The 12,229-nt window shown below is 56.0% G+C and overlaps 2 protein-coding genes across 3 annotated transcripts in view; both read left to right on the top strand.

The window, feature by feature from the left end:
• The window catches only part of NUP98 (nucleoporin 98), a 135,079-nt gene extending 133,224 nt beyond the window's left edge, over positions 1-1,855 (top strand). For both annotated transcript variants that reach the window (XM_019524439.1, XM_019524437.1), the window contains exon 33: positions 247-1,855. In XM_019524439.1, coding sequence (XP_019379984.1) covers positions 247-464 — 218 coding nt within the window. In that variant the 3' untranslated portion in view covers positions 465-1,855. The remainder of the gene's footprint in view (positions 1-246) is intronic.
• Positions 1,856-5,982: 4,127 nt separating this feature from the next.
• The window catches only part of CHRNA10 (cholinergic receptor nicotinic alpha 10 subunit), a 10,191-nt gene continuing 3,944 nt past the window's right edge, over positions 5,983-12,229 (top strand). The window contains exons 1-4 of the mRNA XM_019525627.1: positions 5,983-6,470; positions 8,173-8,318; positions 8,851-9,005; positions 9,803-10,335. Of these exons, the coding sequence (XP_019381172.1) occupies positions 6,395-6,470; positions 8,173-8,318; positions 8,851-9,005; positions 9,803-10,335 (910 nt within the window). The 5' untranslated portion in view covers positions 5,983-6,394. The remainder of the gene's footprint in view (positions 6,471-8,172; positions 8,319-8,850; positions 9,006-9,802; positions 10,336-12,229) is intronic.

Genomic DNA, 12,229 nt, shown 5'->3' with positions numbered 1-12,229 from the left:
TTAAAGCTAGTTTCTTGCATAAAACCCCCGAAGTCTGAAGACCGGGCTCAGACATTTGGCAAGTCGGTGAGAGAGATACTTGTGAAGGGATGAGCTGATTTGGAGCAGTGCAGGGCTAAAGGCAGGGTGGGATTAGGTCAGGACAGCTGCCTGTTTTATTTTTAAACTTGCTCCTCAGTCAAGAGGGGAAACCCTCTGCTACCTACAAACCAGACACTGAAACTCAAGTTCTCTGCTTGCTTCCAGACATGGCCAAGCGCATCGCTAACCTGCTGCGGGTGGTGCTGATCTTGCAGCACTCTCCAGAGCCTGCATCCGACTCCACGCCCGACTTGCAGCGAGTCCCCCTCCGCCTGCTTGCGCCCCACATTGGCCGGCTCCCCATGCCGGAGGACTATGCCCTGGAGGAGCTGCGCAGCCTCACGCAGTCCTACCTACGGGAACTGACCGTGGTGACGCAGTGAGACAGGCCCGCTTCTGCGGGTAGACTCGTTTTTATCATTTGTGGACCCTGCCCGCAAGGGTCAAGGTTAACATCTCCCTGGGCAGCACCCTCTCCAGCCACGCAGCTTTTCCACAGGGGTGTGGTGAGCTAAGTAGGCTGGGGGAGCAGCCTAAGACTCAGACCCCTCTGGCCAGCACCCTTTTCTACAGTTAATAAACACCTCTTGCAGACCTCCTCTGCAAGCTGTCTCGTATCTGTGGAGGGAGCATGGCGGTGGTGCACTGGGTCTCTCAGCAGGTATTTGCTACTGACTTGCAGCACAGAAGACAGCAAAGCAGTTTTGGAACAGCTCTTTGGCAGTAGGCACGTTCAGTCTGGCAGTACTGCACTAGTTAGACGAACTGTTGGCATCTGAATCGATTAGAGATGAACCAAACTTCATTTAAAGGATTTGGTGGGTGGGTAGGTGGGTGGGGAGGGACGGTAAGGGACTGTAATTTCTCTATAGTAAAACATAGAGAACTCTTTTTTTCCAGCCTGTGTCCAGTAGTGAGGTTGGAACCCCACAAGTGTGTAACCCCCTCCTTCTGAAAGGCAAGAAGCCAAGCTGTTCCTTTGCCTCAGGCCAGAGGGGGTTGACACTGGAGTGCATGTGCCTTAAGGTCTGTCCTGCACTGTCCAGGCCTCTGGAGGAAAGATGTCCATGGGTTCTCCATAGTTGTGTGTGCAGTGTGTTGCTACCCTTCGGTAAAACAAAGCAGCTTCGTGAATCCAGGCCTGTAACTCCGTACCGAAACCACCCTACCAAAGGAGGGGAGGTCCTTGGTGAGAGCCAGCAGCCTGCATTCCAGAGGCTTCAGCATTGTAAGCTGGCTCCCATGTCTTTTTGAACACAGCTGCGTGGAAGGCAGGACCCTGTTGCCGGTTCAGGGCCCCGGCATGTGCCAGAACCCTGGGCTGCGTTGAAGGGAGGCGCCTGCTTGCTCAGTCCATTCACGCCTGTGTTTTCAGCCTAGAACATGCCGTTTTGTTTGTGTTTGCTGTGTAGCTGGATTACATCGTCATCGAGCACAAGAACATTCTGCAAGTGAACAGCTGGTAGCATCCGATTTACTATAGTTTGTACAGTCTTTACTTTTACTGTGTCTAGAAGCTGACTATTTTTGGAAACATATTGGCCTACTCTGATTTTGGGGTCGCAGTCACGGCGCCACCTGCCCGCAGGCAATCGCTGACAAATCCGGCAGCCGACGGGGCCTGACCTGTGCTGTGGATTGGCTCTTTGAGGGTCCTTTATGCATGAGGATTATGTAAAGGTTTTTATTAAAAGTATAAATAAATGATCTAGATTATTTTCCTGTCTTTCTGAAAATACTTTCTTAAAAATAAATAAATAAAAAGTTTATAGTATTGCTAAGGTTTTCTTTGCTTCTTAACCATGGATCCTCTCGGCAGCCAGAGATCTCAAAGGGGTGCCCACAGTTAGACATGCAGCTGTCTCGTACTCCTTAGGTGTGTGGGGCTCCGAGTTCTGACTTGTCTACAGTCTCCTGCAAAGCCCAGGAGGAGTCTGCGATTTGGGGGAGGTTTGTTTAACCAGCGGGCAGGGAATGTGGGGCTGCCCCACAGCAGAGAGCACTGGTGTATCTGCCTGTGACAACCCCAAGCACAGAGGTGACAAACACTGACGCAGCCACAATCAGCACTTATTAGATCCCCAGAGCCAGGCACGTCGTTGGCTGTCCTGCTTTGGGGATGGGCTCCCACAATCTGGCCTAAGATTAGCCAGAACCACATCCTTCTTCCATGAATCCAGGCGGCCAATGTGGAGGGGTGCTGAGGGAAACCTGCCCAAATCCCAAGGATCCCTGCTCCTCCTGGGAGAACGAAGACAGCACTGCTTGCTTCCTCCAGTGATGGGGAAGCGTCCACCCTCTCCATGTAACCAGCACAGGGAGATGAGCAGCTCCTGGAATTGCACCCTTGCCTTTTCCGTTCGGTAGTCCCTGGCTCTTGTGGTGGCTGAGAAATGCTTCAGAAGCTGGCCTGGGTGTCACCTGTGCTGTGACCTGTGCCCGAGAGACTGAAACCCCACAGAGAAGCAGGAGCTGCCCTGTGCAGCTCAGCAACACCTGCTGCTCATGGCGCTCCTCACCCACCTTTCTAGTGAGCTCTGGTCAGAAGAGACAACTTGGTTCAAGTAGCATCTCTGCTCCAAGGTAAGTCCTACGTGGGGGTGTTTGGCTGCGCCGCCTGCTTCTGCCTAGGGGAGGGAGGTTGCAGGGTGCAGTCACTGCCAAAGGCGTCTTACTGTGGCTGTGGCACAGGGAGGGTCATGGGACAAGTTGGATACTGAGCTGTCTCCATCACCAGTACTGCCGTAAGGAATGCACCACCCACACCCCGCTCCCTTTCAGCTGCGTGGGAGCACTGGTACTGCCACCTCCCCTGCAGATCTCTGAAAAAAACATGAGCGGAGGGAGGGAGGCAGCCAGCGCCTGTAGCTGGAACAGGCCCCAGTTCAGTAGCAGGTGTTCTGTAAATGGAGACCCCCTCCTTGCTGATTGGGGCTGGGGGTCAGTGGCTTCTTTTTAATTAATACCCTGGATAATGTGACGGGGAATTCAATGCTCTTGCCCTCTCTTTGCCTTTGTACAGAGCGAGCGGGGAAACATTGCTTACCTGGACAACCTCGGAGTGAACTCCGGGCGGCGGTGCCAACCGTGGGATCTTCCATGTTGAAGCCAGCGATCAAAACTGTCTTCGCCAGTGAAGTTCACACGCACCCCTCCAGTAGCAACACACGCTTTAATTTTTCTGATGTTCTTGATTAGCTGGACTTGTGTCCAAAGCCTTGGCTGGGATGATGTAGTTGGTGCTAGTCCTGCTTGGAGCAGGGGGTTGGACTAGATGTGACCCCAAGCTCCCTTCAACCCTCGTTTCTATGACTCTATGAAGGTGTTTTATAGGGGAGGCTGGTAGAAAGGTGGTGTGATGATGTAGGAAGTAGCAAATGGGAAGCAGGTGCCTCTAAATACCTGTTTAATAATAACCCAGGGGGAAAGCACTGCTTCCCAAAACATAAAGGATGTACTAGGGAACTCGCTGACCCAAGATGCAGATGCAGAGGGGTAGCAGGATCCAGGTGGTGGTCACATATCTGGCATTACATTCTGTCATGTTTCGTGTTAAAGGGAGCATGTCACGCTTGTGACACAACATTACGAACTGCCTAGCACAGGTGAAGAGTTTCCCCTGCCTGTGAGTTGTTCTGTAATTGTCGGTGAGGCAGCTTGTACACTGGTGCCGGACCCTATGATTCTCAGGCCCCTGCCACACATTACTCTGTTACACCACTGACTGTTGAATGGCTTGATTTAAATGTAGACCGAAGACGCGGGCCAAGCAATGATCATGCCATAAAAGTGGCTATGCAGCTATCAAAATGTCCCTCCAGCTATCAAGAGAGCCAACCTGTGACAAAGTTAGTGCTTGAAAATATGTAGCTGTTTTATAGCTAGTTTCTAGCCAGCTTTCATGTGAATGAGCAGCAGGGCCCTGTGGTCATTACCCGACTATTGATTACCCCGTGCTTGCTAGCTAGAGCCCCTAGGTTAGCCCTGTGTACCTGGAAACAACTCAGGTTATTTAAAAACAGGTATGCAGAGGTGCCCTGGAAATGTTACGGTCTCTTTATCCCTCACCTCGTGCCTCCTACCGTCTGGCTCCTCCGAAGGGTCACAGGCTGTGTGATCCCAAGGTCATTGATGTAATGGCCAGACCCAGCAGCGTGCACAGCTTAGCCAGGCCATGGGAACTGGCCCCTTTTCTCCCACAAGAGCATCTCTCCGGCTAAACGGGTCTTGCTTGTCTTTTGCGTGGCATCTGCCCGTGACAACGCTTGCTTAGAGGGGAGGGTCCTTCTCAGCCTCTCCGTGGCAAGGAGAAGCCATGCCGCAGCGCCTGCCTCCGGCTCTTTTCCTGCAGGGGAGGGTTGTGTTTATATAACCCGTGGTTAAATGTGTCACCTGTACCAACTCTAAGGCTGGTGAAGTTAGATCAGGCAGTGACTTACCCTCTCTCTCCCCATTACTTTAATTAGCTTCATGCAAATCCACCTGCTGCTCTGGAGGAGTTGTGCAACGTCGCCGCCCGGACTTCAGGCTTCGGGGATGAATAATTCACCAACCTGTAAGCAAAACTGCATCTAGCCGGGGATTAGCATATGAATGGGCTGGGGGAGCTGCTGGGGGTGTTGGGGCTGGGGAAGCAGTTGTGGCTCGTCTCTGGAGGAGCTGTCCTTCGGGGCCAGCCGGTCCCTGGCCACCTCCTAGAGTCCCTGCATCCTGGCTGGGCGCTGCCTGGGGCTGTGCTGCTGCAACCAGGGCCATGGGGACAGTGGCTTTTAAATGATGCTTCCCTTGGTTTCTTCCCACTCCGGGTTCCCCGACCTGGGGCAGCAAAGGCAAGGGAGTGCGCTCTGTTTCCCCCTTGTCCTCCAGGTCCCCAAACCTTTTGCTTATACTCACTAGGTTAGGGGCAGCTGGACCATGGACCAGCATCTTGGCACTGAGGCTTCGCCGTGCCTCACTGGAAAGAGGGTGGTCTTGCTCCTGAGGGGCATTCGGATCCTGGCTTCATGTCTCAGGCCTGGTGTTTTTCTGCCTCTCCAGTTGCATCGGACGCCGCTTGTGGCAGGGGCCGTCTCTTGCTGGGCAGGCCCCAGAGCCTGGGAGATACGGGGGTCTCCTGGCTCGGGTCCATCCACAGCGGGCCCAGGAGAAGGGGGCTTCCTGAGGCTGTGTCCCTTGGGAGAGCCAGCACTTTATTTCACAAAGGAGGGTTGCAAAGCTGAGACTCCGGGCAGCTCCTGGGGATCATCTGAACTGGGATGGCAGCGAGAGGGAGTAATACCACCTCTTTCTTTCTTCCTCCTTCCTTTTTCATTGTGCCATTGCCACCAGTGCCATGTGCTGTCTGGCAAGATCTGAGCCCCACATCCTGGGTCAGCAGGGGGAGAGCGGCTGTACCCCTGAGAAGAGAGACTTTCTTGCTGCGGGGGGGGTTGGCCCTAAATCAGGCTCCCCAGTGATGGACTGGGGGTCCATCCTTGGAAATCTCTAGGTAGGCTGGCTTGAGTCTGCCCCGAGATGGGGGCTGGACTCATTGGGATGTCCTGAGGGCCCTGCCAGCTCTGCTGTCCCACGGAGCCCCTGCTGCGCTGCGTGGGAGGGGCTGGGGGACATGACCAAGGCCATGCAGGGAGTCTTTGGCAGAGTCAAAGCCCCATTTAGTGCCTTCTCTGCAGCTCTGGGTTTCCCCTTGCACTGGGGCACATCCCAAGCATGAGTGAGAGCCAGCCTTGGGGGAGGGGGTTGTTTTCTGTAGGTCCTGGTATCGTCTGACTGTGTGGCATGGCGTGGTGTCACCCATGGCCAGAGGTGCCAGGTGGGGGCGTGTCGCTGGGGGGGTGGGGGGAGTAGTGCTTTCCTCTGCCCCAGTTGCAGCCTCACACTCGCTCTCCTGGCACTGTCACAGCTCCTCCGTGATGTCTCTGTCCCCTAGGGGACCCTCCCTTCCTTCCTTCCTTCCCTCCCTTTCCCCTGTTCTTCCAGGCTCAGTTTTCACCCGCGTGCCTCTGCCCTGCTCTCTCCAGGCAGCTGCAGGCTTCCCCCTGCCCGGAGGCGACAGAGACCTGCTCGGAGCTCTCTTCTGTAGAGGAAGACTCTGCTCCACGGAGAAGGAAATCCCCGGGTGATTCTGCGCCTAGAGGAGCCGACCCATGCCCTGCCTCTGCCTTCCTGCTCTTAAGCACCACCGGGCCGGCCGTGCCCTCCCTCCAGCATCGTCAAGGCTGCCGGCAGCACAGATGCACCCCTGACCTGCATTGGGGCTCCCTGCCAGGCTGCAAAATTCCCCCCACGCCGGCCGGGCGTCTGTTGTGGGGGCATGAGCATGAAGCCCAGGGCAGGCCTCGGCTCCCTCCTGCTCTCCCTGTGCTTCTCAGGACTTCCCCTGCTACCAGGTAAGACACCATCAATGCCTCCACACCCCTCGTTGAGCAGGGTCCAGCTGGCTGCAGGAAGCTCCCGGGACCTGAGCAGCCAGCACTTACCGAGCTCCTCAGGGCATGCCGCCCCTGCCCCGTTGCGGGGTTACATCTGACCCCCAGCCGGTGGAGCTGCGCACCGGGCAGCCTGCAACTCAATCCAGTGTGCAGGGATCCGGGGGTCCCCTGGAAACATGGCCGGCTTGGCCCCACGCTGTAAACGAGCCTGTCTCATGCCCACCCCTGAAACACAACACCTGGCATTAAACTTTCACGCGCAGGATGGGGCGCTGCTCTCCCAGCCGCCTCCTTCCATCCGTCCTGCGGCCCCCACGGGCAGGGGGGCGCGGTGTTGGGTTGGGCAGAGCTCAAACTAGCTCCTGCATTTCAGAGCTGAGCTGGCCTGGCACCTCCTGCCTGGCTCTGGGACCCAAAGCTCAAGCACCCAAGTGGCCCCCGTGGGAGTCAGAAGTCAGGATGGGGGTCCTGTCTCCATGGCCTGTGCAGGGGGGGAGCTCCCTCCTTTCCAGCCCCACCTTGCTGATGCTCCTGCTGGCATCTGACTCCATGCATGGAGGGTCTGGGTCCCACGCTGGCCTGCAGAAACCATGGGACAGGCAGCAGGGCAGGGATCTGCAGCACAGATCAGCTAGGTCCAGGGGAGAGGCTTTCCCGTCATCCCTGCTCAGTGCTACCAGCCTCCTGGAAATGACTGCAGTTGCTGTAGCCTCAGTATGGCCCCAGAGGGTCCTGGCTAGAGGGTCTTGTCCCTCCACTCAGGGTCAGACTGATGCTGCATTTGGGATTCAGAAGGGATTTCCCCCTGGTCAGATTGGTATGCACTTGTGGGGGGAGGCAGTGGGGAGCCATGAGCCCGAGGCTACGTCTGCAGTTGGTGACGGAGCCGGGCCCAGCTCTCCTGAGCCTCTGCTGAACATTTCGGCTTCAAACCTGCCCTTCCCCTTGGCACAATCCTCGGGAGCAGAGAGAAAGGAGCCTCCTGCCCGGGGCACTTCCTCGGCTTCAGTTGGGATGTGCAGGGAGACATTGCAGCAGCCTTGAAATGCTTCGTGACCCTTCTTGTGGTGCCAACCCCAGCCCCTGCCCAAGGCATCTCCCTCCAAGTGGCCACCAGGTTCCTAAACCTCTCCGGCCACCTGCATGCTGTGCAGCCTGGCCTGGTCACCCTTGACCATGAGCTGTCAGCGTCTGCTCCAGAGGTCACATCTAGTCCGACCCCTACCTGAGTCTGGATCAGCCCTGTCCAAACCAGCCCAGACAAACCATTATCTAAATGCTACACAAGACTATCCCCAACTCTGATGCAGCCTCAGATGTCGCACTTGAACCTGCCCCAGGGAAAGCAGAGGGACTGCGGCCGCCAACGTCCTGCTCCTATAAAAGGTTGTTAACAGACACTCGAGATCCCAAGCAGAGACCATGCCCCCATACAGAGGAAGGCAAACCCCCTCAGTCCATACCAATCTGCCTGGGGTGGGGGGAAAACCTTCCTGACCCTAAATGTGGCATGGAGCGGAGGGGCAAGACCCTCTTGCGAGTCTCGGGGTCTTCCTTAGCTGCTGCCTGTGGAGTCTGTTGGTGCCGGGGTTAGCTGGTTGCAGCTGGGGGCTGTGCCTTCTCCCTCCTGCTCCTCTCTCCCCTTTCCCTCCCGACTCAGGCTGCCTGGGGGCCCAGGGGAGATTGGCCTACAAGCTGCTCAACGACCTGTTCGCCAACTACTCCAGCGCCCTGCGGCCCGTGGAGGACACGGACCGGGCTTTGAATGTCACCCTGCAGATCACGCTCTCCCAGATCATCGACATGGTGAGTCGGGGGCCCACCGGTGTGGGCCAGCCGAGCTCGTCTCCCCAGCAAAGCTACCTTCCGGCAACAGAGCCGGCTGCTGGGGATCGCTCCGGCTGGGGTGCTGGTGCGGCTCAGCCGGGGGGTACGGCGGGGCTGCTCTGTTGCACCTGCCAGCACATAGGAAACCGCGGGTCCTGCCTGGAGGGGTTTTATCTTCTAATTGGGGCAGGAGGGTTGTAGAAAGTGGGGTCAGGGCACCATGCTTTGGGGCAATCCTTAGGTCGACAGCTGCCTAGGGACGTGGGGACTGGACATCACCAGCCCACTGGCTGTTGCTACTGCCAGGCAGATGAGCAGCCCCCTGGACTTTGCTGGGATGAGCTACATGGTGTAAGTTAATGAGTCCCAAGGGGCCAGGTCAGGGCTGAGTCCCTCTCGATGGGTGATTCATGGTGGCGAAAGGGTGAGGCACTCTGCTACCCCAATATTGCACAGCAGTCCATGCATCTGCCTGCTCCCTCCTCATGGCTCTCTCCCCCCGTGGCTACAGGATGAGAGGAACCAGGTCCTGACGTCTTACCTGTGGATCCGGCAGGTGTGGGTGGACGCTTACCTGACCTGGAGCAAGGACGATTACGATGGGATCGATATCATCCACATCCCCAGCAGCTACGTGTGGCGCCCCGACATCGTCCTCTACAATAAGTGGGTTTATCGTCCTTTAATGAGTGGGTTTATGGGGGGCTGGGAGGCAGCATTCCCTCCCAGCCCTGCTTCTGCACGCGGCTCCTGCCGGCAGGGCTCTGGGAATGGAGAGGGCCTGGTGTTTGGCCCTGATCCTGTCGGCAGGAGTTGGCTTCCACGGGCTCATAATAGTTGCAAAGAAGTGGGGCTGGATAGATGATGGGTTTATCTGGATTGGTTGGGACAGAGCTGATCCTGCCTCAGGCAGGGCTTGGACTAGATGTGACCTCGGCAGGTCGCTTCCAGCTTGACTCCTCCATGATTTTGACAGGGCTGCAGAAACTGGCTCCTGAGCTGGACATTCACGCTGGCCCCGATCCTGGGGCGTAAAGGAGCTCTGCAGGATGAGGGAGATGCACCAAGACTTAGATTGCTCATGTAGTTTGGCATTGTGTGTGTTTGCGTGTTGCTGCGAGGCACGGGAGTGGCTCATGGGGAGAAAGGTGACCCCAGTTAGCCCCTAGGAAACTTGCTCAGAGCTTGTTTAGTGGCTTTGAGCAAGAGACTTCAGGCCTGAGGGCAAGGGCCATGACTTGGGAGCCCTAGTGAAAGACTGTTAATGGGGACTGGGTTTCAGCTGTGACTGGGCAGGGCAGGGCCCTGGTTAACTGGGGTGAAGACGGGACCTGGTGGGGTCTGCTGTGGGGCACCTGGCTGTGGTTACCTGCAGCTGTGGGCCCACAAGCTGGGCTTGGACCTGGGGAGAGAGGCCAGAGCAGCTCCCACTCATCCCCGTGGCCTCTTCCTTCCTCGTCCAGTGCCGACGACCAGTTCACAGACTCCATGGAGACCAACGTGGTGATCCGCCACGACGGGCGGGTGATGTGGGACTCGCCAGCCATCACCAAGAGTTCATGCAAGGTGGATGTGTCCTACTTCCCCTTCGACGGGCAGCAGTGCCGCCTCACTTTTGGCTCCTGGACCTACAACGGGAACCAGATCGACCTGCGCAATGGGCTGGATACGGGAGACCTCACTGACTTCGTGGAGAACGTGGAGTGGCAGGTGCTGGGCATGCCGGCCCGGCGCAATGTGGTCACCTATGGCTGCTGCTCGGAGCCCTACCCCGATGTCACCTACACGCTCATCCTCCAGCGCCGCGCCTCCTTCTACATCTTCAACCTGCTGCTGCCTTGCATCATGATCTCCTTCCTGGCCCCGCTGGGCTTCTACCTCCCGGCCGACTCTGGGGAGAAGGTGTCCCTGGGTGTGACCGTCCTGCTGGCCCTCACTGTCTTCCAGCTGCTGGTGGCGGAGAGCATGCCGCCCTCTGAGAACGTGCCCCTCATTGGTGAGTCACCTGTGCTAAGTTACCCTGCCTCTGCTCTTTTGCTTCCTCCTGGTTTTTCCCCAGCACACACAGTAGGATTTTGGGTACCCTCCCAAACCCCTCCCCTTACCTGGAGCTTGGTACCGTGCTCATGGCCACTGTCTCTATCCCACCTGCCTCAGCAGACTAATTGCAACCCTATTCCACCCGGCTCACGTTCATGAATCCTTCCCTTTGCTTCTCTTGGGGCTCGATCTTGAGGCTCGGATGTACCCTAACCATGGGGGCATGTCTGGGTTTTGAGGGGACACGTTCACCCATGGCCTAGCAGATGAGGTAGGTAGGATGTAGCTCTCAGCCAAGACCATTCGTCTTTCCAAGGGACAGGCCTCTGCCACGCCATGTAGCCCCTTTGCCCCAGCCACCTGCGGAGGGTTTAGATTGAGTGTGGTCGGGGGTAGAAGGGTAAGAAAGATTTATTGACTTAAAAAAAACACAACTACACGTAATAACAAGACAAACGATGACAGACAAAAGCAATTTGCATCAGCAACTTATTGGCAGTCCCTCTGATGCCTGATACACAGCAAGCTTCTCTTTCCACAAAGTTCAGTGAGGTCAGGCGTCCCTGAGCAACGCTGTCTGACGGGTGCCGGGAAGGACCCTGGAATGCAGTTCTTGGGTTTCTCGAGGTCCACGGGCCCACTGATCCAGGCAATAGCTAACTAATCCTTTTCACAGAGCTGCATCTTCCTTCTGAATGGTTTCCAGATATTTCAGCTAATTTTATAGGTTCTGAAAGACTGATAATGTACGACCACATAGATTCTTTTTTCTTCAACTGTCCATAGACTGACCAATAGCAATACAAGCCTTGGATTCCTTTGATAAGGTAATTTTAACTGCGCCACAGGGCCTTACTACTTCTAGGCTTTGTTAAATTTACTAGGCTTTACTTTATACAAGGCCTCACGACATCTTAAACTATAATTAGGCTTTTAGCAACAACTTATAGCTTAATATCTAAACAAATACAGAAAAACACTTGGTCTAATCTTCATAGAGCCTTCAGCAAGCACTTTTATCACACAGACATACTTTTCAGCTGCCACACCCCTTATAAAGGATTTTGCTCTTCTACTGGGAGGCTGCTCCAGCCCCCTCTCCCCACCCTGCTCCAACAGTTCAATACCGGCTCCTTCTCTCCAGCATGCATTTATTCATGGGCAGTGCCTATCCATCCGGTTCAGCATGAGCTCATCTTTCTTCAGCGCGGGTGAGCAGAAGGGCACGGGAATCTTCTCGCTGCCGGGTACGATGGTATATGTACTGTCCTGCCCCGTCTCAGCTGGGAACATGTGGCCTCAAGTTGCATTTGTCCCATCCATGACTGCTTGCATGGTGATGTGTTGACCTTGGGGATGGACTCAGGCTCCTGGGTCTTTCTTTCCTCCAAGTCATCAGGAACTCTTGCTGCCGGTCCCCTGGGGCGTGATCTTGCCCTCGGGACTGTTACATTTCACTCAGTTCCTAGTCAGCTGTCGCTTTCCAGTTCCTCCTCAAATGACATCCCAAACCCCTCTGTATCTGCAGAAAAGGACCTGGGGGTGACGGGGGACAAGGAGCTGAACAGGAGCCAGCAGTGTGCCCTTGTTGCCAAGAAGGTGAATGGCATCCTGGGCAGCATTGGTAGCAGCGTTGCTGGCAGATTGAGGGCAGTGATTCTTCCCCTCTATTCAGCACTGGGGAGGCCACATCTGGAGTCCTGTGTCCAGTTGTGGGATGTACAGAAAGGATGTGGACACGTTGGAGAGAGTCCAGTGGAGAACAACAAAAATGGTTGAGGGGCTCGGGCACATGACTTGTGAGGAGAGGCTGAGGGAAATAGGCTGATTGAGTCTGCAGAAGAGAAGAC

The sequence above is a fragment of the Gavialis gangeticus genome, unplaced genomic scaffold, assembly GCF_001723915.1.
Source record: "Gavialis gangeticus isolate Ggan-Ray unplaced genomic scaffold, GavGan_comp1, whole genome shotgun sequence".
NCBI lineage: Eukaryota > Metazoa > Chordata > Crocodylia > Gavialidae > Gavialis > Gavialis gangeticus.
The sequence above is the reverse complement of the archived record's forward strand: the minus strand, read 5'-3'. Positions and strand labels throughout refer to the sequence as shown.